Source organism: Grus americana, chromosome 1 (genome assembly GCF_028858705.1).
Source record: "Grus americana isolate bGruAme1 chromosome 1, bGruAme1.mat, whole genome shotgun sequence".
NCBI lineage: Eukaryota > Metazoa > Chordata > Aves > Gruiformes > Gruidae > Grus > Grus americana.
In genome coordinates this window covers 98,596,390-98,618,974 of record NC_072852.1, presented here as the reverse complement: position 1 = coordinate 98,618,974, position 22,585 = coordinate 98,596,390, and the positions used below count along the sequence as shown (strand labels likewise).

Genomic DNA, 22,585 nt, shown 5'->3' with positions numbered 1-22,585 from the left:
ACATCAAATTGTTTGCTAAAAAAATGCAAGGTGGTTATTGTGTTTATGTAACTTTCTCTTATGCTCTGGAAGGAATAGAGAAAACATTTTGGCTGAATTTATTACCTTGTGTTGTGGAAGTAGAGGCCAAGCTTGCTTGACTTGTGAAATCCAGAGAGGCCAAAGATGTCAACTGATGGTCTACAGACAAGCAGATTACACAGTATCACATTCAGTCAATAGAGTCTTTTAAAAAATAATATTAATAAATCATAAACCGACCCAGATGAAAGAGCCTGCAGTAGCTGTTGGGTAAACGCAGACTCCACGGCAGGAAGCCTGCTGTCAGAGTTAAGGTTAAATGCTCAAAACACATCCCACAAATTCAAGGGGCAATCAGAGACGGTTGACTTTACGAATGCAGACCCTTTCACACGGGTTAGCTGTGTGCATTATTTATTTACACTTTTATACAATTTAACTGGTGTGAGGTGGATTATGCACTTGACGGTGATGCTCCCCACCTAGCCAGGGCCTTGCCAGAAATGGTTCTGACATCGTGTGGCAGCCGTATAAGCCCAGGAGATCGCCTGCTCTTGAGGGTTTTCCTCTCGATTGCTGAAGATAGTTTTATATGGTTATCCATATGCATGCTCTGGTAAAGCAGAGTTATTTATCTTATGTTATTAATGAACGGGAATGATGTGCTACTGTTGGGTCAAGGAGAAGTGGTGGGTTCAACTTTTCTACCCCATGCACCTCTCTGTCATAATAGGACAATTTTATTCATAGTTGTGTAGGGGTTTTTATTCCATTTTATAGAAAGGCACAAGAATAATATGTGATATTCAGCATGCCATTTTACATGCTGTCCTAACAGGACAGTTTTAGCAGGATTTGTGTCAGATCGCTTCTTGGGTAACTTCGTAGCTTGCAAATTCCCGTCCAAGAGCACATAGGTACCATCAATACCAGAGCACACTGACCTTTCCCTGGCATGCCTCTGGTGCTCTGTACATGACATTTAAGCACAGGTCAAGCAGAGATCATACATCTATTGGCTGAGTAATAAAGAAGAATTTTTCCGCCCCCCGCTTACCTGAGGTAGTCATGACAGCTGATGGAAGTGCTGAATTTCCACGGTCTATAACAAATCAAAGCAAACACTTTTACTCAGGGTGAGAAACCTGTTTATTCTCCTTTAGAAAAATGGGTCATTCAAGGGTTCAAGAGTGAGAAAGAGTGCATCACACACTTAATTTCCAAATAATCTCTCAATGTACAACCCAACCAAGTCGTTCAGTGAGAAGCAAGAAGCACCTGAGGTATTTGTGATGTGAAATCCCTAGGGAAACAAAGGTTTGGGGGAAAAAGGTTTGGAACCCCAGGCACCTCCAGTCTGCACCTCAACTCAAAAAGCAGAAGTGAGTTACATGCTTTTATCCCATACAAACAGAGGCACCCTTATTGGCATGCAGGTTGAAATAACACATATGACCTGGTGGTGAGAGCTGTATAGCTCCATCCGTGAGGCATTTCAGAGGCTACGACCCTGACAGGAAATTCCAGGGACACTTTACACTGAAAAGTACTTGCTGAGTCTTCGAAGAAAAGGAGAGAGCGGAATTTATTCCTTGTAACTAAAGGACTGTTAACCAGCCAGCCAAGCACAGCAGAGACACTGTCCTGCCCAAGCAGTACTTACATCCTGAGTAAGAGTTGTCTCCCTTTTTTTTGCCTAGGAGGTAAGGCAAAGCACCCACTGGGCTCCATGAAGGAGATGAACCATGGAAGCTCGCACACCCCATTAGAAAAACATATCTGGGAAGGCAGCCCAAGTACCTGTCTAGTCAGGCACGTTGGGAGGGTGTTGGACAGGGGAGTGACCCTCTGTGGACAGGATCTTAGCATGAGTAGATAATCGTCAACTCTCCAGCTGCTTTCTTTTGCAAGCATTTGTCCCTCCTTTGACTGAGTTGAGTGTTGCTCTTGCACATTTCATCTTAGCCGTGCCTGCGCTAACAGGGATTTCGTAGTAGCTGGCTGCCGTACGAGGATCCCTAACCAAAGATGCAGCAGGGCAGTGGGGCAGCTCGAGGTGTGCCCAGCTCCCAGTGCGTTTCTGCAGAGGAGTGTGCAAGGCGAAGCAGGGGGTGACCTGACGCAAGCTGCACGGGCTGCTTTGAGAGATGACCTTGCAGAGGCCAGCGGAGGACGAAGTCTCTCTCTTAGGGAGCCCCAGTACCTGGGATGACTTTCTGGTGCCCAGCAGGGTATTGGCTGAACCCCCAGGGCCTGCCACAACCTGCACTCGCAGAAGCAAGCTTACATAGAAAAACACACTTATTCCCATGCTGTTTGTCTACCGTGTTTCTCTGACACACTCACGTAACCCACTGCTGAAACGCAGCTGCCTCCTGTGCGGAGCAGAGCAAGCCGCCCCAGGAGAGGCGTCTCCAAAGGGCTTCGGTTGGGGTGTGGAGGGAACGATTTATCTGTCTGCAATAAGCTGATAATAAGGCAAACTTGCAGAGGCAGAGTGCAGATTTACCAAATTTACACAAATTAAGAAACATCCCATCAGCTCTTTAATTAGGGAAAAGTGTAGAGGATCTTGGCTGTGTACTTAAGCAGAAGGTAGAACCATTAGTAGGGCTGTTATTTTTAATTATCAGTTCAGTGCTGAAAGAGCTACATTCGAATGCCAGCTGAAGCATCAGAAATAAAATTAAGTGCCCCTCAAGGCTGGAGTTTAATTATGGTTGGGCTTAATTATGACAGATTACATCACCAAAATATCTGTTTATGGTATTTTTTCTTAAGTCATAGCTCCAAAAGAAGTACCTTTCTACCCACCCAGAAAAAATATTTCTCCAACAGCTTTAGGAATTTATAGATGCACCTCTAGCATAACCCAAGTTATTTCATTCTGTAATTTATCCTACCTTCTGAAGTCATGGTGGTAAAAGCTTTGGATGAAGCTTCATTAGACTTATTGTCTGTGAAGAAAAAAAAAAAAAAAGAAAGACCAAAGCAGTTCTTAAAAGTAGTTAGGGTTTTGTTATAAAGGCTGAAAATTTAGTTTGGGGTTTGTGTCGTACTGTGCATTAGTATGGCACCTTCACAGAATGTAGCTGAGAATTAATTTAATTCTTTCCTTTCTGTCACATCTAAATACATTAACATTTTTATACAGAGTGGATCTATCTCAGCTTTAGTATAGCCTGCAGGTGAGAACGTAGACTTCTTTAATTGACGTCTCTCCGATTTGAATACATTTCTACAAAACTGCAAATTGGGTGAAATGAGTCATTTTGGAGAAAAATGATCATTTATCTCCCTTCCTTCTGAAGCTATATTTCCAGGGAAGTAAGCTCTGGTTTTTTATGTGTCTGTCTTTGTGGAAAAACATACCAAAAAGCGTATGCACAGCCACAAGTGAACACAGCTGAGCTGCAAGTAGTCACCATGGTACGTGACATGCCTGTGGAGCTTGCTAAGGGGCAGCAGTTCAGTTGTACTATCTGTGCAGCAGGGAGCAGAGATAGTAGAAAAAAAAAAAAAAAGTGTAACTATGCATTTGCACCTGAAGAGAAGGCACGCACAAGAGAGTGCTAAAGGAAATCAGTCTGCCCTTCTCACTGGCTACTCTGCATCCTCAGAAATGCCATAAACCTCTGGACTGACACATCTCCTGCTTTGACCAACAGCTTGAGATAGCATTTCCCCACAGTTCCCTAATCATGTAGCTAATTCTCATAGTACAGGTTATAGGGGAGGTTCTCCATCGCCCGAAACAGTTCAACTGCTTTACGGGCCTTTTGCAGGTTTCACTGAAGATGTACCATACATACCTGACTCTCTGGGTTTGATTTTCCAGAGAGCTTCATTGGACACATGCAGACTTTCTGTCAGGAGGGCTCAGTGAGAAACACATGATTATAATAGCTCACTGGTGCCATGTGGCTAAGCTAGTATATTTTTGGGTATGGGAATTGCGGCAAGATACTGCCTAAACAAACAGCAAGCATCTTATGTTCGTGCAGGAGTTTCTTAGCTCATTTAAAGTCTTGAGCAAAGACCTGAGCTCAGAAACCTGCCAGAAAGTTCAAGCTGTGTGATAAACTTGTCCAATAAAACTTGCATACACTTGGCATTTCTTCAGTATTTTAGATAACAGAGAATACATGAGTTTGATTTTCTTAATGTTTTAAGTTTCAGATGCCTCCTGTCTATGAATAACTTACCAAAGGTAACAAATATTTCTTCAGAAGAAATATTCCGTGTTTCACCCCCGAGGATGGAAAACAGACATGCACATGAGAACATCTTATATGCCTGATGGGTCCTTTGTAAAATCAGCGTTGATCTCAGCTGATAGAAACCTTCACTGTCTTGCCAGTCTTCTTGTTCAACAGACACTTCTGGGGAAAAAAAACCAACAAACAAACAAACCCTACAAGACCCTCTCATTACATTCCAAACTATTAATCAGAGCTGTGCAAAATATTGGTACTGAAAAGCAAGCTCGCACGGCTGCAGGTTTCTTTGCTGAGCCAATATCAGAGATTTGGCAAAACCAGCGCAGTTATGCCGAGCCATCGTTCCCATCACCGGCAATTGCAGGGGGCAACAGTCGTGGCTGGTCGCCAGCTGTTCCCTCTGGAGGAGCCCTGATCCTCCCCTTCTCCCGGAGGGACGCCGACAGGGTCCCCGCGGCAGGAGCGGATGAGGAACCACTTGGGAGCTTGTCTTGGGAACCCCTTCCAGAGCTGTGCTGTTGTCCTACTGAGAGGCTGCGTTACCTCCAGGCTGCTCCGACAGGCTGGCTCTGTCCACGTACCACAGCAGGCTGGGCTTGGGAAATGCCTTCCTCACGACACAGCTCACGTTAGGCTACGGGGCAGTAAAAGCCAGTTGTTAGCCTCCAGCATTTCTCACCCGGCTGCCAGCTTCCAAAATCCCTTACAGGCAGAGCTTATTTACTCACCAACCCTCTACAGAAGGGAGCAAGCGCTTCCTCTTCATTGTATTTCTTCCCCCCTCTCCATCCCCGCCCCCCCCCCCCCATTTTTCTGGTTGGAAACACTGTTGAATGAGAACCCGGGAGCAGTCCCATCACCTTGGCCTCGGTGGGGGGTGATGGGGCTCCAACACCCTTCACAGTCCTGTGTCAAGTCCGGAGAGCTATAGGGTGACCCCCCACTCACACCCTCCTGCCACCAGTACCTCGGTGACAAACACCCACATGGAGAAACACTGGCACGGAGCGTGTGGGGAGAATGAGACGCCTCCTGATTGCCAAGTAAATCCTTCCGTTGGAGGCAAATCCCATGAAAGAGACTGCCTAGCAAAACGATATGTTGAATATACAAAATTAGCTACCTTCGTAGAGGGTATGATATGTAAGGGGTTTCCAGAAGTCACAAGGAATTGCATGCTTTAGATGCAGTAGTCCTGGCTGCATGCCAATTGCTCCAAAACTCCGTGTTTGTGCTCAATTTAATTGCTCATCAAGCAATAGATGGGCAGGACCTCAAAATCAAGGCTGGATGAAGGGTTGGGCACTATCAGGGTGGGAGGTCTAATCCTCATGCTGCCTGCATGTTCCCAACTACATTTACTTAGCAGCTTATGGCACTGAGAAATTGCCTTGTCTATTTAAACAAAGAAAAAAAAAAAGAAAAGAAAAATGCATGTGCTACTCATGCAGCACAAAGCCCTCTCGCTCCCACTTTTGAAGAAAGTGGTTCACACATTTAGTTGAAAGCAAGCTTGATGCATTGCAGCCAGCAGAGGTCAATCATTCAGTATGAAGACTGAAACTACCCAGCTGAAACTCCTTCCTTGCCAAGGTAAATAACCTCTGAACTCATAGTGTAATTGCTTTCCCCTCTTTTCTCTTCATTATTCCCTCATTTTTCAGGCACTTTTAGTTCATTATATTTTTATAAATGCTTCCTATGAAAAAATACAAATCTGACATCCAAAGTAGATTTAAACCCTGCAAGAAAGAGTGGAAAAGAGAAGGAAAGGGGTCAGTATTTTTTTGGAGGTGAAGAACGGACAGAGGCTCTTGGAAGAGTTTCTATTGCCTGGTCTCGTGACAGCAGCACCCCTTGCTCTGCTCAAAAGGACAGTGCAGACAAAAGCTTGCAATGTCCAGCACAACACTTGGAAATAGGTCACCAGGAAAATTATACTGGTTTTGCAGAACCAACTGATTCATGGCTTGTCTGATAACAGGAGGATATGATTAATACAAGGTTCTGCCTGCCCACAAATCCTGTTTCCAAGGAAAACTTTCTTAGTTTGGGATGCTCACAGATCAAAAGCTTCAATCTGGATGGATGCAAGAGGATGCAAAATGTCATAGCTAGTAGCCAGAGTGGCTTGCTAGTCAGTTGTATGGGCTACAAATAAATTTCATGCCAAGTACAGCCAGTGCAGTACAGCACAGCAAACTTTCTCTTTAGGTTTTGCCATTGCCAAGCAGGTGATAAACCAGAGGCCCCCAAACACATGTGTAACTGCTCAGCTCTAAATAGGGGCCCTCAGACTTAGATCCAACCTCTCCATCAGCATCTGATTGCTCCAGCTGAGTTCTGCTTGGAGCACGATGCATTACGCCTGACAAGATGACCACCTTTCTGTCAACATACAAGGCAACATCGGTGCCCCAAGCACTGCCCCCACAGCACCCGCTCCTCCCTGTCCCCAGGGGGGCTGTGTGGCAGGCAGGGGCTGCCGCTGCCTGGCCCCTTGGAGCAGCATCCTGGTAGTGAGTGGCTTTCTTCACAGAGGGATTTTATGCAGCGTGGAGAGGGCAGCTCGAGGCTGCCGGGTGGTTGCAGGCAGGTGGGGAGGGAAAGGGATCAACGCAGCCGCCTGCAATGCTACGAGCTCCTCACAGCCTCTCAATCCTGTCCTGGAGCCTTCCTTAGGGCTAGCACAAAACCCGGTTTTGCGCACACCACGGAGAAGCTTTTAGCTAGCTCCAATTTGTGCTCACTGAAGCAGCTCGCTGCTGCGGGGATGGGAATCGCTGAGAAGAAAGGGCATGAATGGCTGGCATTAACTCATTGACTCGCTTGTCGACCTGTGAGCTCGGTCAGTTTGGAGGTCCCTTCTCTGTCTGATTCAGCTTAGCCTGCCTGGCCCTGCTCGGGTGGCATGGGGACGCTCATGGATGTCACTCTTCGCTCCAAAATCACTCACCTTCTGAGAGGTGCCAGCTGAGCCCTCCTGCAGGCTAACAGAGATCTCAGGGTAGGCTGGAAAGCAAACAGAAATGTATTAGTGAAATGGATACTGAAGGTCACAGTACCAGCTTCTAATGAGACTTAACAGCCTTGTTTCTTAAAGAGTGGAAATTGAATCCTACGTCCACCCACACATCTAGCAAGATAAAAGCTTGCACAGCTCCGATTTGAGGTCAAGGAAGTGGTTTACAAGCATATATCAGCAGCTACTACCACGAGATCCGTGATGTATTTCACTGCCTATCTAAACTACTCTTGGGTGGCTTTGCTGGAGAAGTGAGCTCAAACCACCCTGCAGTCACGGCTCCAGCAGCAGAGCCACTCTTTCCAAGCCTGCTGAAATAAAACACTCTCTAGTTGCTGGTTCCTCTGGGTGTTTACCAACCAAAGTCATCTGCAAAGGCTTTCACCGATCCCCAAAACATTCATCGATCTTGGGTACCAGCTTTCCACGTGCTGTCGCCTGGGCAGACGTGTGACAGTGTCATACCACAGACGCTTCCTGCCTTGCCAGGAAGCCCAGAGCTCACCTTTGCATCCGAGCAGTGGGTTTCTGATGACCACATCCACAAGAAATGGAAAAAGTGTTTTGTTCTTGCAGCATGTGGGTTCTAGGTGTATAGGTACACGGTCTGACTGCATAGACAAAAGCTACCAGATACCATAAGCCTCTCTAAGTTGTCATTTCTAAATTAGCCATTGGGATCACTGATTTGCAGTAATATTAACTGACTTGTTAAGTAAGGACTGTTGAAACAGCGCTAATATACAGCAAATCTCAGAAGCCTTGGATGAATTGTGCTTCTGGCCCTTTCTGAGCCTTAAAACTGGACTGGAAACAAGTGCAGCCCCAGGATTACTTAGGAGACCCATAAATCTTTCTCTTTCCAACCTAAACCTCACTTTAATCTCTACCATTAAGATAATTTTGTTTCTTTTTTTTTTTTTATCCCCCCCCCCCCAATTCTGTTAATTGGTATAGGGTGACCTCACTTCATTACATTTGCCTCTGAGGTGAACTGCTCAAGTTCGCCTGTTGTTTTATATAGTGAATCCACCAAGGACTCTCCTGCCTTCTTTTTTCTAATGTCCACTTTTCTGCCTAGTGTTACTGATGGATGATGCCTGGGAGTGACCTATAACTAATTATCATGGCCTTATGGTTTTCTGGACTTAAAGCATTTTTTGGGTGGAATTTCCTTTTTTATATTTCTTCTGGGTTTTGGGGGTTTTGGAGGTTTTTTTGTGGATTCCTCCTATCAGAAAATGAATGTCTTGAGATTTCATCCTTGTTTCTGCCTTGCCAAAACTGTACAGATGGTAGTGGGGCTGGCAGAAGTCAGTCATACTTTTTCAGATGTAAGAAAGAGTCTGGTAAACTGCATCTTCTAATCTCAGTTAAAAGTTGGCTGGGAGACTTAAAAACATCTAGTCTAGTGCCTGCTCTTCCCTTTGTTTTTTGATGAGGACGGGGATGTTTTTCCACATCTGTATTGGATGCTGTCCTCTGCTTTCTCAGAAGACGTGTTTGCTGGGTAACTGTTCTGGCAGGCAGCACTCAAGCACAGTGCTGAATGATCTAACAGATCTTTTCCATTTAACATCTCAGCCCCTGTTAACAGTTTGACATTCATTTGTCTTGCTAGGATATTTACCAATGTTTTGGGTATAGCAGAAATTCAATATTTAGTATAGTAGTTTCTGCTGCTGAGCTTTTACTCTTACAGAAAAAGGAGAAATCAATATTTGGCAAAGTTAGATGTGAAAAGGCCATACATTTTCTCAGAAACTTGTATCTAAAAGAACTCCATTCTAGAAAAGAAATACTTTAAACTAGTTCAGTCCAAAAGCACGCTCTTAAAAAAAGCTCTCTCAATTGAATGTCTGTTTTGACTCAACCTGTCAAGACTCTCAACTTCATTGAAAGACTTGTTCATGCCTTCCCCATCCTCTCCGGCCCAGCTCTCAGCCATACTCGGGGCACCTAAAGCATCTGTGGGCAAGCACCAGTGCCGCCCCTGACTTGGGCTGTGTCCGCTGTGTTTAGCCCTGAAGCATTTGTCAGAGGGATCCTGCACAAGGAGCTTTCCCCAGGTGACAGTACCTTCCTCTCTTCCTCCTCCTCCTCCTGCCCATTACGCACCATGGTGCACCAGCTGCGTGCCCTCCCTTGCCCTTCTTTGATGCCACCCAGCCCGTGGGGTTCAATTGCACCAGTGCTTGGGTGACAAGGGGGGATGCTGGCTTGCTGAGATGGGAAAATCTCCCCAGGTTTCAGCTGGCCTTGGTTCTCTAGCTACATCCTTTCTAATGGCCAGGACTACAGATATAACCAAAATAATGTGCTGATGCCATTGTATATGCTTACTATCATGCTTCAGATTCTGCCCTGGCCATTTGAGGCGCTAGGTGCTTGGAGGACATAAATGTTCATTTCTTCATTCCCTTGTCAGCTTTGGCACAAGGAACAAGAGAGGTGCTGTTATCTGAAGTGGCTGTTTGTCTGTCACCAGATGTCAACTGGAGATTGCTGGATTATTCTGGCCACCGTCTCTGCCCGTTCTCTGCCAGTTCCTGCCCTGCCAGTGCCCGGGTGTGTGGGCTGGTGCAGGGGCGGCTCTGCACCGTCTGCTCTCGGTCTCCCCTCCCACCGCAGCACGAGAGAGGTAAATGGAAAAAAGCTGGTATGACGCAATCACAAGCAGCGTGACTTCAGTGAATGGTAACAGAAAAGAGTGAGACAGCATGCAAAATAGTTATTTTTACCTCCAAAATATCAGACGTGAAAGAGCTAAGAGCACAAAAACGCACTTCCTTCCAAGGTCTGGACTGCACTGGCCTGAGGTCTGAGAGACCTTCCTCAGCATCCACCACAAACCAGCTCTCAGGGTGCCGCTCCATCCAGCCCTGCCCTCAGGACACCTGATGGCACAGCTCCGCGGTCCGAAGCCAGCCAGCACTTACTGGGAGCACCGCGGGCTGTTCGCCACCAGGGCCACGGCTGCTTTCTCTTGTTTGCCTCTCTCGCCTGTTGTACTAATAGGTTGATGTGGGTGCATGCACAGACAACCGTACGTGACACAGTAATTCAGAGAATAAGCCAAATAAAGCAACCTCTTAGGATAATAGAGTCACAAACCAAGGTGAGAACATCAGCAGGGATGGAGGGGAGGGAGAGTCCAATTATGTTTGTATACTTGTATGATTACCCAGGTAACACTGTAGCTGTTTGACAAATGTTGATTTTTAAAAGTAAGACCTATGTCTGAATCATGCAAACGCAAGAGGAAATTTCAGATCATTAACTTCTATTTTTATTTCTCTTGCGTCAGTGACCAACATCCCCCAGACATAGGTTTTGCTTTTCTATTTTTTTTTTTTATTTCTTCCTGCTCCCTGTTGAATCTTTGCATTCAGAGCATCAGCCTCTCATGAGCATGCCATCCCCAAGCTGTGGGTTTCCTCGGGTAAGCAGCTACACTCAAGGGACTGTTGACAGACCCACTGCTTAACACCCATTCCTTTTAGGAGCATTGGAAATATGTTTTCCAGACCCACTGCTCTATAAGCAGAAAATACAGCCTGGTTTTCAATGGGCAGCATTTTTCTTATTCAGTTGTATCTCTGATTGTAGAGTAGCTCCTAAACCACTAGAAAGGGAACAGTGCAAGTAACTAAAGAAGAGGAAGGCTTCCAGCATGACATGCCAGCCCATGCGTTTGCAGTACATTGGCCCAGTCGCTCCTGACCAGTTTGAGACCCCCGGGCAGGACCTCATTTTCAGAACCAGAGCCTTTGGCAGCAGTTGAACATCACATGCCTTCGAGGATGCGACTTTGCAACAACGGTAGTTCCAAACCGCTTTAGCTACTTACTAAATTTTGGCCACGATTTCCTAACCACAGGCAGCACGGTCATTTTGTAAGTGGGGCACACAGATCTTGATGACCAAGGTGCTTACCTGTAACCTGCAAAGTGCCAACATGAGCTCACACATTGGGGTGAGATAGTGGCAATGTGTACGCCAGTGGTGTTGATGTATGTGCAATGGATCCACTGTTTTTTGATACCAGAAATTAAAGGAATGGCCTCAAATTCTTCTTAAGAACTATGGGGTTATTTACTAACATTTTAACTCATTGCAGCTGAAAAAAAAATGTAAATATGTATATAAAAAAAGCCAGTGTATTTCAAAAGCTATTGCCTTCAGAACCAGACAAGAGCGTCACCTTTCCAAGTGCAAGTAAGCAGGCAGCTGGCACAAGCCCCTTACCGAATACTCTCACAGTGGTGCTGCTCTTCTGGACTCTCTCCGGGTGGTACGTCACGTGGCAGGAAAACACCCTACCATCATCTGTGATTTTGGTGGGGAAAATCATCAGAGTGTTATTCAAACCCAGGCGGACTCTTTGCCCGTAGAGCGCGCTGCCGTTCCTGTACGCTGCAGGGCAGGAGGGCTCCTTGGTCACAAGTTCCTCTTTCCTGCCACTTTCCCCCTGTGAAAAGAGCAACCCACACAATGCGTGAAGACCAGACAAACACCACCACCCTCCCCAAATATTTTTGTAGACCAGCTCTATTCCCACTACAAAAATCTTCCCTTGCACCCCTAGCATTGCATAGTAGTAAGTGGACATTTGCAACATCTATTTTTTTCCAAATACGTTCTCTCCCAGAACTTCAAAACCAATAGTGGTCATCATCTTACCAATAAACTATGGAGTAAATAGCTGTGCCTTGTGAGTCCTGGTCTCTGTAGCTTGCAGAGAGGGCAACTGAGCTGCTTTCTTACGGCAGCAATCTTTAAGTTGTGCTGAACATCCTATACATATTAAACATGACTGAAATTGCAAGAAAATCCATGCTCTTTTAGATTTTAAATAGCAAGAACCTGTTAATAGTAGCTAGAAGTCATCTTCTCTTAATGGCTGAGTGCTGTCCACCCTTAGATATAGGTGCAGCTAGTACATCCTGGACATCTGTGCCTCGGTACATATTTGCAAGCTATACGCTGAAGGACATATAGCAACCCACATATGTCATTGTGCTGACCTTTGGGGTTTTTTTTCCCCTTCCTCTGTTGATTTGTAGAGTGAACAAGCAATACTAAAAAGTAGTAAGGACAAGGATGTTCCCTGCAAAAATTTTAAGAATTTTAATATTAAGAATGCACTGCAAAGGGGAGATCCAAATAGATAATGAGCTGGGACAAAAGACTAAAAAATCTAAAATATTTGAAAATCACCTTTAAGAAAACCCTCAACAGTTACAGCCCCTCAGTGGCAATACATAGAAATTAACAGGCAAAGCTCAAGGACACTGCTGGCTGATACATATCTCTACATACTAAAATTAATGCGAAAAGGTTACACTAAAACGTGCATACAAATATTTATCCAGAAAGTGAGATGCAGTACAAAAATATAACGAGCTTTATATCTCACAGCAAATTACTTAAAAATAGCTTTTATGTGGTTAGCTAGATAACTGGGTTTGCGCGTCTTTGTCGTGCATCTGTGATACAGAGGTTAACAAAACCAAAAACATTAGTCAGCCCCATTTTTCTGTTTCAGTGTCCTGATATCTCACTATGCTACGCAGTAACTGTGTATTTTTCATAGATACTAAAGCTTCACTACAGCAAAAATCCCTGAGAAATTCAACACGGAATATTTTATTTCTGTTACATTCACTAAGTTCTTTGCCACTTTCCACGGATCTGTTCTACATGTACTCCTGGAAAATTAAAAGCAATCAAGATGGAATTTTCCTTCTTTGTTTCTTTAACAGCTATTGTTTGTGGTGTCTATGTCACAAAACCATGTTTGTACTTTTTCTCTTTATTATCACAGTCCAACACGACCGATACCTTTTGTTTAGCAGATTCTGCAGGACAGTAAAGTCTAACATTTCTATATCAATCTGCAGAAATACCCTGTAGTCCCTTCTGAAATTTATACCCAAGATGAAAAATACTTACCACTAGCCATTTCAAAGGATAATTGGACAAATTTTCTGAGGTCGTGTCCTGAATGCATGGAATTTCTAAAGTCTGGTTTAACCACACTTCCTTCACGTAGTGCTGCTCCTCTTTTGTCATCGCAACAACAACAAAAAAGCCCAAGAAAGAAAATCAGAAACATGATGTTCATTGTGCTTTAAAAACCATTGCTGACTAGTCTTCTGTTCAAGGAACAGGCACTTTTTTGATTAAAAGGGAACTGTAATTTTCAATCATTACCCATAGACACATTTGTTAAGTGAAAGCCTGGATGCAGTTTCATGACTCTAATTCATGGCTTTATCTGAATTTTTGGGCAATTTGTAAAAACCTTTGCTTAACTGCAGGATCAAGATGTCTCCTTTTGGAGCCGAGAATAATTTGAAGCTTCAATTTTTCTCTTACAATCTTTTTTCTGCGGCAATAAACCTTCACATCGATTTTGTGCACCTGTGTTTCCTTTGCTCTGAAGATATCCGCAGACTGTCTTTTCACTAAGCAAGGTCTTCAGCATGTCAGGCAGGTTAAGATTAACCCCGTTTTTCAGTGTAAGTGCTCCTTTTGTTATCCTCCAACCTGCCCACTACCAGAAGCAGAAAGCTTGTCACTCTTTCCTTTGTTATCTATTTCAAAAAGCATTTCGGCAGCTCCTACCCTACCCATTCCCAGTCCAGGGCTCCAGCCCACCTGTGGAAGGGCAGAGGGATGCTCCCAACAGAGCACAGCCGTGGTCCAAACGTCAAGTCTGCGTGCATGTATGCATTTAAACAGGAAGAGCAGCGGTGATGGCCAGGAGATGCTACGAGTGCTTTGGTGAGCGCTGGTCTCTCTGACCCTCAGCCTGGCGGCGGTAGCGCCGTGCAGCCCGTCGTGCCGGCCGGCCCCACTGCCGCAGCTGTACTGCGCAGCCCGGCCTTCCCTCTGCCCTGCCGGCAGGCACCCGCACACACCGCGGGGAAACTCTTGAACTTTGCTCCCCTGGTAGCTCTGGCTTGTGCATTGAGACAGAATAGGTGTATATTTTATTTATTTATTAACTCGAGGGGAGGGAGGTTATCTAGCAGTCCCAGACTGTTAGGTTATTTGGCAGTGGCGACTTTCTGGTGACTGTAACTTCCTTTACGTCCGGCATCCAGGCACAGGGTGACGGTGCCAGCACACAGCCTGTGCCACAGGGACGCGACGAAAGGCAGCGCCCAGAGAGGTGCCCAGGGGACCCAGCAGCAGAAGCAGCTTGTCTCCACTCTCCACCAGAGCGAAGCAGCTGAGGACCCAGCTATCACAGCAGGACACGGAGTGCGCAAGCCCTAAAGAGACTGGATAGTGTGGAAAGGATAAAGAAAGGGCAAAGGAAGCAAATCTATAGCTTCTCCAGAAGAAAACTGCACAGGAGACTTTGCCGGGGCAAGTTACCATGCAAAAGTGTCGTGCAGCATACGAGAAGTACGAAGACGAGTAGTCATCCCACGAGCTCAGGCTGTAAACAGCCTCTGCCTGTTCTCACAGTCACGTGTCCCAGCTGCTTATTTCCCCCTCCCTCCCCCCCACCGTCTTTGATTCCCATGTGTATTAACAGCCTGTTGGCTAAGGTTCTCCTTGTTTGTCACTCCTATGTAGGCCTGCTGCTCTGCGGGCTTTTTGCGGTATCTGCAAGTTGAATCCATCTGGATTCACTTCACTTTGATGTAGTGGGGAGCTGTACTTCATTAATGACTAGCACCCTTCTCCATCCCACTCGTAGGCTAGATTAAGGTCTTTTGCCTTCTTTGGAATGGAAGTAGTTTGTTGCAAAAGATCTGGTTACCTTAAAATACAAATCTGCAAGAGGTATGTTGCAAACTGAATTTTTTTAGTTCTCTCTGGCAAGCAGTAGCACAGCTTGCTATATCATGCAGTTGCTGAAAAAAGCCACAATAATGCTGATATGAACAAGAGCTGCCCGCGTTTAACATGTAGACAGCAATAACGGCATTGAACATGCTAATATCAACTAAGGGCACCAGCAAGAAAAAAGGAGCAATGCCTGATTAGCACTATTACTATATTAAGGAAGAAACAGAGAAAAATCACACAAAGAACAGAAGCATGGGAGGGTTTCATGCGGCTACCAGCGCTGTTTGTATCTCACCGCTCTCCGCTTGATCCAGCCCCTCTGCCCCATGAGGTGCAGGAAAATTCCCAAAGGGGAGGCTGCTGCAGCACACCCCTGTACAGCAGGTAAAGCGGCAGCTTTGTCCTTGACACATTTATCCCGCATGTACTGTTTAAACATACCCATCCTCTATGGGACATGCAGAGGTGCTGGCTCCAATTTTACCTTTACAAGTTCATCAGGGCAGTAAGGCACCGCTGGATCACCCCTGAGATGTGACTCTGGGATAACAGCACCGAAATGTTTGGAGCCACAGCCATGCAGGGGCCATCAAGGAGTGAGAGGGAAGCTGGGGTTAAATGTCCCTGTGTATAAGGCTTGCATAGGACCCGGAATTTGTTTGTCCAACGTTGCCAGCCTGCTTCAGACGGAGGCCACTGCCGCAGCTGCTGAGGAGCCATGCCCTGTCCCTGACCCCATGGAGTCAAGGCTCCTTCTGCTTCAGGACCAATGTGATCCAGCATGAGGACCAATGTCCCTCCTGCCACTGGTCTGGCCTCATGACACAGGCCAAAGAGGCGATGGGAGCGCGGTGCTCATGCATGCTGCTGCCCTCTGCTACCTCTTGTGTCACCTGCACCCACCTTGCTTCTAACCCTTGAACCTGCATCTACAGCCCTGGGCATGAGCAGGGCGAGCACGCTGGCCTTGCAGCTCTGAACTGAAACCGTGCCAGGTTTGTTGCATTTATTTTAATCCTTCTTGGCTTGTTAACAGAAACCTGGATCAGGAAGAGGTTTCTGGGGTCATCAGATCCAGTCCCCAAGTGCACAACAAGAAGCCTGCTCAGCTTGCCCGACACCCCTGCCCAGCTCCATCTTCATGGCGGTTTGGACTTTTGCCCTCGCTGCTGGCACTAAACAGCTGTTCCCGAAGTTGCTGCACTAATGGTTGCCACCATTGTTTAATTTGTAGTCAAATTCATTCACATCCTATTTAAACCCATTTGTTCCTTTGCCAGGATAATTTAAATATCCTCCCTGGATACTCTCCCCTGAGGCTTACTTACCAAGAGTAGTCATGTTGCTTTCCAGCTTCATTTTGGCGGACAGAAGCAGCCAAGTCTCTGTTCCTGTGATCATCCTAAGCAATCCCCTGCTTTGCTCCAGTTCATTTTTGACAGTGGGGACACACATAGAATCATGGAATGGTTTGGGTTGGAAGGGACCTCAAAGATCACCTACTTCCAACCCCCCTGCCATGGGCAGGGACACCCTCCACTAGATCACGTTGCCCAAAGCCCCGTCCAGCCTGGCCTTGAACACTTCCAGGGAGGGGGCATCCACAACCTCTCTGGGCAACATGTTCCAGTGCCTCACCACCCTCACAGTAAAGAATTTCTTTCTAACATCTGATCTAAATCGACCCCCCTTCAGCTTAAACCCATTACCCCTTGTCCTGTCACTACACCCCCTGATAAACAGTCCCTCTCCAGCTTTCCTGTAGGCCCCCTCAGGTATTGGAAAGCTGCAATTAGATCTCCCTGGAGCCTTCTTTTCTCCAGGCTGAACAACCCCAACTCTCTCAGCCTGTCCTCACAGGAGAGGTGCTCCAGCCCTCTGATCAGCTTCGTGGCCTCCTCTGGACTCGCTCCAACAGCTCCATGTCTCTCCTGTACTGGGGCCCCCAGAGCTGGACGCAGTACTCCAGGACCTTCCTCCATTGAGCTAACACCCAGCACACACTGCAGATGCCAGCCCTCAGCCTCCACCAGTCAAAGGCGTTATGCTGTGCCCAGTGCTGCAAGTCCATAGCCACAGCACGGTGTGGTTTGGAGATCCAGCATCCTCAGTCCCACCATATCCTGAGCCGCTGACCCAGTCTCTTAGGCATCACGTTTCTCCAAAATGGAAATGTGGAAACTGCCCACCTCACCACCTTTTCTCCTTGCTATCTGTCTAACTTCATATTTCTCCAAATAAATAAAGTTTCCTAATCAGGAGCTGGATAACAACAGCTAAAGAGCAGCTGGTAAATAGGAAACTGTGTAGACAGGGGCATTCAGTGGCACAATTGCAAATCCCAAACAAGTCACTATCACTAAGAAATGGTCATCTATCCCGATATTCCACCCCCCCTCGCCCCTGTAATGAAAAAGCAATATCTCATTTGTAATCACTCACCTTCTGCCTTGACAATAAGTTGAATTTTTGCAGCCTTTGACCCATATGGGTAAGTAGCAAAACTGCACTCGTACTGCCCACTAAGGGAGACAGTAAGATTTTCCAGATGGAGAGCCCACCAATTGCATTCAGATGTGACGTTTGGATCGGGGGAACACAAAGCCTCTGTAGTGTCCCAGTTGCAGCACTTCCTCGTGTTGAAGGACGCCGAAAAGCTGTAAGAAGCCTCAGGAAATGTGAAGTAATGGATGCCATAAACGGGGTGATAAACAGCTATTCTGGTAAGCTGGGTGTCATCAGTCTTGGACCACTGTGTCTGTATTACGTAGGTGCTGTGTGGTTTTGAGAAGCTGCACACCAGGGTCACGTTAGCACCCGGCAAAGCATGGACCTCTTCTGCTTCTGTAATGACCTCTCCAGGCTGGCCTTAAAAACAAACGGGACCGCTTTCAGTGCGTGTCATATTTGAACAAAGCTTTCTCCTAAGCCATCTTTGACATGTTCAGGTGCCTTAGCCACAGACAACTATGGAGACCCTACAACTGTAATGACAGGCTTTCCAGCGAGGAGCTTTACAGCAGATGTCCACCAGTACAGACTGCAGACAGAGAACTGGGAGAGCAAACGCGCACTTGTCTGGAAGAGGGTGGGGACCTCCCATCACGCTCACAGGAGAGAAATGGGGGCTCTGAGGGCCTCTGTGAAAACGGAAACCTTTCAAGTGATACAAATAAAGCAGAAGCTGGGCCCAGTTATTCCCCAGTTCTTTTTGCAACAACAAATGAGTTATCCCTGCTGGCTAATTCTGCCCTGCACTGTACCCCCTGCCCATTGCCTTTGCTGCTTCAACAGAAATAGCTATTCTTTTACCTCCATGTTATTAAACAGCTCCTATATGGCCTAAACAAGTGTCCATTTCAGTATCAGAGCGAGCTGCCCTGGTATGTATGGTTTTTTCCTCAATTAATTTCATAAAACATGTTGGCAGTCCTTAGTGTGCCATATAAAGGAGTAATGGGTGGGCGAAATGAAAGGACTTTCAACAGGAGCCTGTACTGCTCGGTTTTGCTGCTGCTGTAGTAAAATTGATTTCTCTCCCTTTCTCCCTCCCCAAAACCCTGTATGCAAGGCACTGACGGGCTCAAGGAGATGAAGAATTTATGGATGGGGGAGTCTTAGTGAGACAAGTAATCAATCACACCCACAGAGCCATATACAGAAAGGCCCTTTTTCAAAAGGGCATGCGGGTCCCCAGAAAAAAATGAGTTTGTGCAGATGTTCTTAGGTACGGACTTGTCGCTCCCCATCTCCATTGGATTTTATCCTCCCCGCGTATCAAAACATCACTGTAAATTTGCTTTGGGAACCTGCCCCGCAGTCCCGCCAGCCGTACTGCTGACTCCCCACGGCAGCAAGCACACGCTGCTCACTTTCTTTACTTGAAAAAACGTGGGTACCAGTTTCTTTGCTTTGATGTCTGCTCTGCCATGTGGTACAAGGCTCCCCAGCACCCGAGCCAGGGGATGCCGTGCCAGGGGCCAGGCAGCCTCGACAGTGCCCGCCGGAGGGGTGGCGTGCCCTGGCTCTGACAGCTCGGCTGGGAGCGAGACAGGGACCCGACACTTCCGCAGCTCCGGTTTGACAGGGAAGAAGAAGAAGAAGGGCAGAGTCCCACATCCCCGCAGAGCTGGCTGAGATTGGGTACCTAACCACTGAAGTGTGACATGAACATGTCGAGACTAGTTACATGGAGAACAAAGCTACTGAATGGCCATGGCAAACATTAATCTCTGTTTTTTAATGCTGTGCATGTTCTGTTCATCTTTTAATTGACTTCCAAGAGATGGGATGACGTAAGAGGGTAAATAAAAATAAGCCTGAGTGACAAGTACTGTGAGAAACATTACTGAAAATTATTTCTGTCAGTCCAAGGAGCTTGTTATAGCAAAGGCTCCCTGATTTCACTGCAAGTTTTGCATCAGTAAAAGTTAAGTAAAAAGTGATTAAAAATCTCGCGATCAGATTAGCAGGCAAGGGACACCTAGCAAGTTAACTCTCATATTCATACTGATGCTGTATCAGGTCAGAGAACCATGTAAAGAATGCCTGTCAAGAATTACCTGAGTATTTTATACTGAGATGAAAAAGTTACCTATGCAGAAACAACATTTTAATTTGTGTTGTTTATTAGTAGCCTAGCACTTCAGGTTATTTTAACTGAAACTCTTGCATGCAAAAGTGTTCTTAACTTTTTGTTAGCATCTCAATATAATTAGTCTCATTTTATACCAACTTTATTTTTCCAAATCAAATGCTGCCCATTAGCCCATACTGGTGCTCCATTTGAAATTTAATAGAGTAACTCCCAGACATTTAGATGTCTGATGTCCACAAAGGGCATGGTGGTGTCCACTTTCATCTCTAAGTGACTTCAGTGAGGATTTCATCCTCGGGAAAAAACATGTCCTGTTTTTCCCTAAATAGTATTGCTTTCCTGCATGAGCATGTCTTAAGGTTTCTAGTTCTTTATGTGCATTTGAGAACTTTTATTTTCTATGAATACATTTATGAAATGTTTTCCTTACTTTTAAAATCCAGTTTGCCTCACTGATGTAAAAAATAGGAAGAGTCTGTGCCAGATTTTGAGTTGCATCTTGCCATGCCAGTCAAATACATGAACTTCTTCCTTTCTTAACTGGAAAAAGTCATATGCTACAAAATTCTTCTTCCTAGCTAGTAACAAGTACTCCTGGATTCAGCATGGTCAGCCTGTTGGGGGAGGGGGAGAGGGTTGTGACCATCAGTTTTTTCCTTGGTTTCCCTCAGGTCGTTTTTGGTTTAAACTCCCTCTGATGGGGATGCAGTTCTCCTTATTCAACTTTTCTGAAACTTTTACTCCCAGTGACAAACTTGTTTCTCAAGCCTTTAACACAGCACGTAGGGCTGGGTGGGGAAGAGGAAGAATCTATTTAAGGGGTTGCAGCTGTACAATTTATCCTTGCCTTTAAATGTTTCAACTCTTTCTCTCTCTGCATACACAGGTAAGTGTGTGTGTGAGAGAGGTATTTTTTATTTGCTCCTTGAAAGCAGTTTTCCTTTTTGCCCATTGGAGATGAACACATGTTGCCCTAAACACAAGTGAGCTCACCTCAGTGATTATTCTGGTGAAAACAGTTCAGGCATTTTAAATAAACTAATCTGCTAGTCAGCACAAGCCATTTATTCCTTACTAGCTGTGCGTTATTTACTAGGGTTATTAGAAAGTTGTCAGGAAACAGAAAATCGTTACTAGTAGCTACAGCTCGCCCTGGTGAGACACACTAAGCCCAGCCTGCACGTACCACCCTGCCCCTCACCACCCCCTGTAATAAGCTGAGTCAAGGCGTCCCGCTGACACGCTTACCTGCAACGCTGGGCGCCAAGAGCAAGCAAAAGAGGGAGAAGAGCCACCTTTTTTCCATCTTCACTTGATGAAGTTTTGGTAAATACATCCTTCTCTTGGCCTGCTCCCGGCAGTGTCTCAGAAAAGGAAGTCGAAACGGTCTGCCCTGTGCAGACAGGCAGATGTGCAACACAGGCACGCTCATCATTTTAGCGTGACTTCAAAGAACGCTTCATTAAATGTGAAAGCCTCAGTTTCCTGCCAGAGCAATAAACTTAGCACATCTTGTGAAATCTTTATGTTGAAAACACTACCTATACTGCAGGCCCATCTTCAAAACTATTGGGGTTTTTTCCCCTTTATCTTTTCAGATAAACTCAGAGTAAGCATTTTACTGGGTTAAACTCTCTTGAAAATTTGTCAGATGACTAAAGTTGAATATCTAGTACATAGCATACAAAAAAGCTGACTTTTTTTTCCCCTCTGCTTCATTTCCTTAACAGGTTTTTCTAAAATAACTAAAATATACTATTTCCAGACTCTTTACACTCACTATCTTTTAAGAAAACAGCAAGATAACAGAACCAATCTCCCTTAATTAGAGTGAATTCGGAATATTCCAGATTATTTTTTGTTTGTTTGTTTTTCACTTGAGAAGAGATCATTAATTATTTTCTGCAGGATGAAGAATTAGAGCATCACACATGACAACATCACTTGGTGGTGTTAATCTCCATACCCGACTACGTTCAGCTGGTAGCTTTGGTAATGGCAGCACCCTCAGGCAGAAGCGTGTGGTTCCTGCCAGTTCCATGACCTGTCTTTATTGCAGGTCACCTGTAAATCCTTCTGAACTGTCCTCGAAGCACACTGCATTTCCGTAAATTAGGCATACACCTGTCAGCAAAGCATCTCATTGCAGAGAGGTCTAATGCAAATCGGACCTGCTGTTGGCAGCTTTTCAGAAAGAAACAGATTTGAGTTCTTGCTTATCACACTTGTTTCCCCAAAATCAAAAGAGCAGGGCAGGACACCTCATGTACACAGCGTGGACATACGTTATCTGCTGGTTGTCCCCGATGTGGGATGGGTGTTTGGAAGCACAGGTGGGCAAGAGTCTGGTTGCCCCAATAGCTCCCTCGCCAGGGGCCCGAGGATGACCCAACCTTTGGACTTTGGGAGAGAGATGATTACAGCCCACCCACCAGGGCAGAGAAAGCGCAGTCCCTTAAACAGGCATCTCTCTCCACCAGCAGTGCCCTCCCTCCGGTGGCTGGTCCATCCTTGGGTGGTCCGTGTCCTGGCATGTCTTTTCTGAAACAGTTTCTAGAGGGCCTGGGTGCCTTTGTCAGCCTTTTTCTTTTATGGCACCCCTCTCTGCTGCTCAGGCAAGGCCTGTGGAAACTGCCAGCTACTACCTACCATTTTCTTCACAAATGTTTTTTGTTTCCTTCCCAACCGTCTACTTTTGCTGACCATGGAGCTCCCCATAGCTCCAGCATGCAAGGCACAGGGTTCAAGGTAAAAAAGACAGACCTCACTGGTCATTTCCCTATTTTATGCGCTACCAGGTGCAAACATCTATACCACTTCCCTAATTTGTGCATATGCAACCTTTTGGTAGCACGTTTAAGCAGGCTAAGGTCTCCAGCTGGAACAACTAATAGTGCTGGCCAGGCTATGGTC

At 45.9% G+C, this 22,585-nt stretch overlaps 1 protein-coding gene across 2 annotated transcripts in view; it reads right to left on the bottom strand.

The window, feature by feature from the left end:
• CD96 (CD96 molecule) overlaps positions 1-21,075 on the bottom strand; it is a 30,803-nt gene extending 9,728 nt beyond the window's left edge. For both annotated transcript variants that reach the window (XM_054813444.1, XM_054813445.1), the window contains exons 1-10: positions 20,921-21,075; positions 17,518-17,943; positions 13,222-13,331; positions 11,515-11,737; positions 7,198-7,253; positions 4,785-4,875; positions 4,227-4,403; positions 2,925-2,978; positions 1,079-1,123; positions 106-180 (exon numbers count right to left, since the gene is read on the bottom strand). In XM_054813444.1, coding sequence (XP_054669419.1) covers positions 106-180; positions 1,079-1,123; positions 2,925-2,978; positions 4,227-4,403; positions 4,785-4,875; positions 7,198-7,253; positions 11,515-11,737; positions 13,222-13,331; positions 17,518-17,943; positions 20,921-21,008 — 1,345 coding nt within the window. In that variant the 5' untranslated portion in view covers positions 21,009-21,075. The remainder of the gene's footprint in view (positions 1-105; positions 181-1,078; positions 1,124-2,924; positions 2,979-4,226; positions 4,404-4,784; positions 4,876-7,197; positions 7,254-11,514; positions 11,738-13,221; positions 13,332-17,517; positions 17,944-20,920) is intronic.
• Between the last annotated feature and the right edge of the window lie 1,510 nt (positions 21,076-22,585).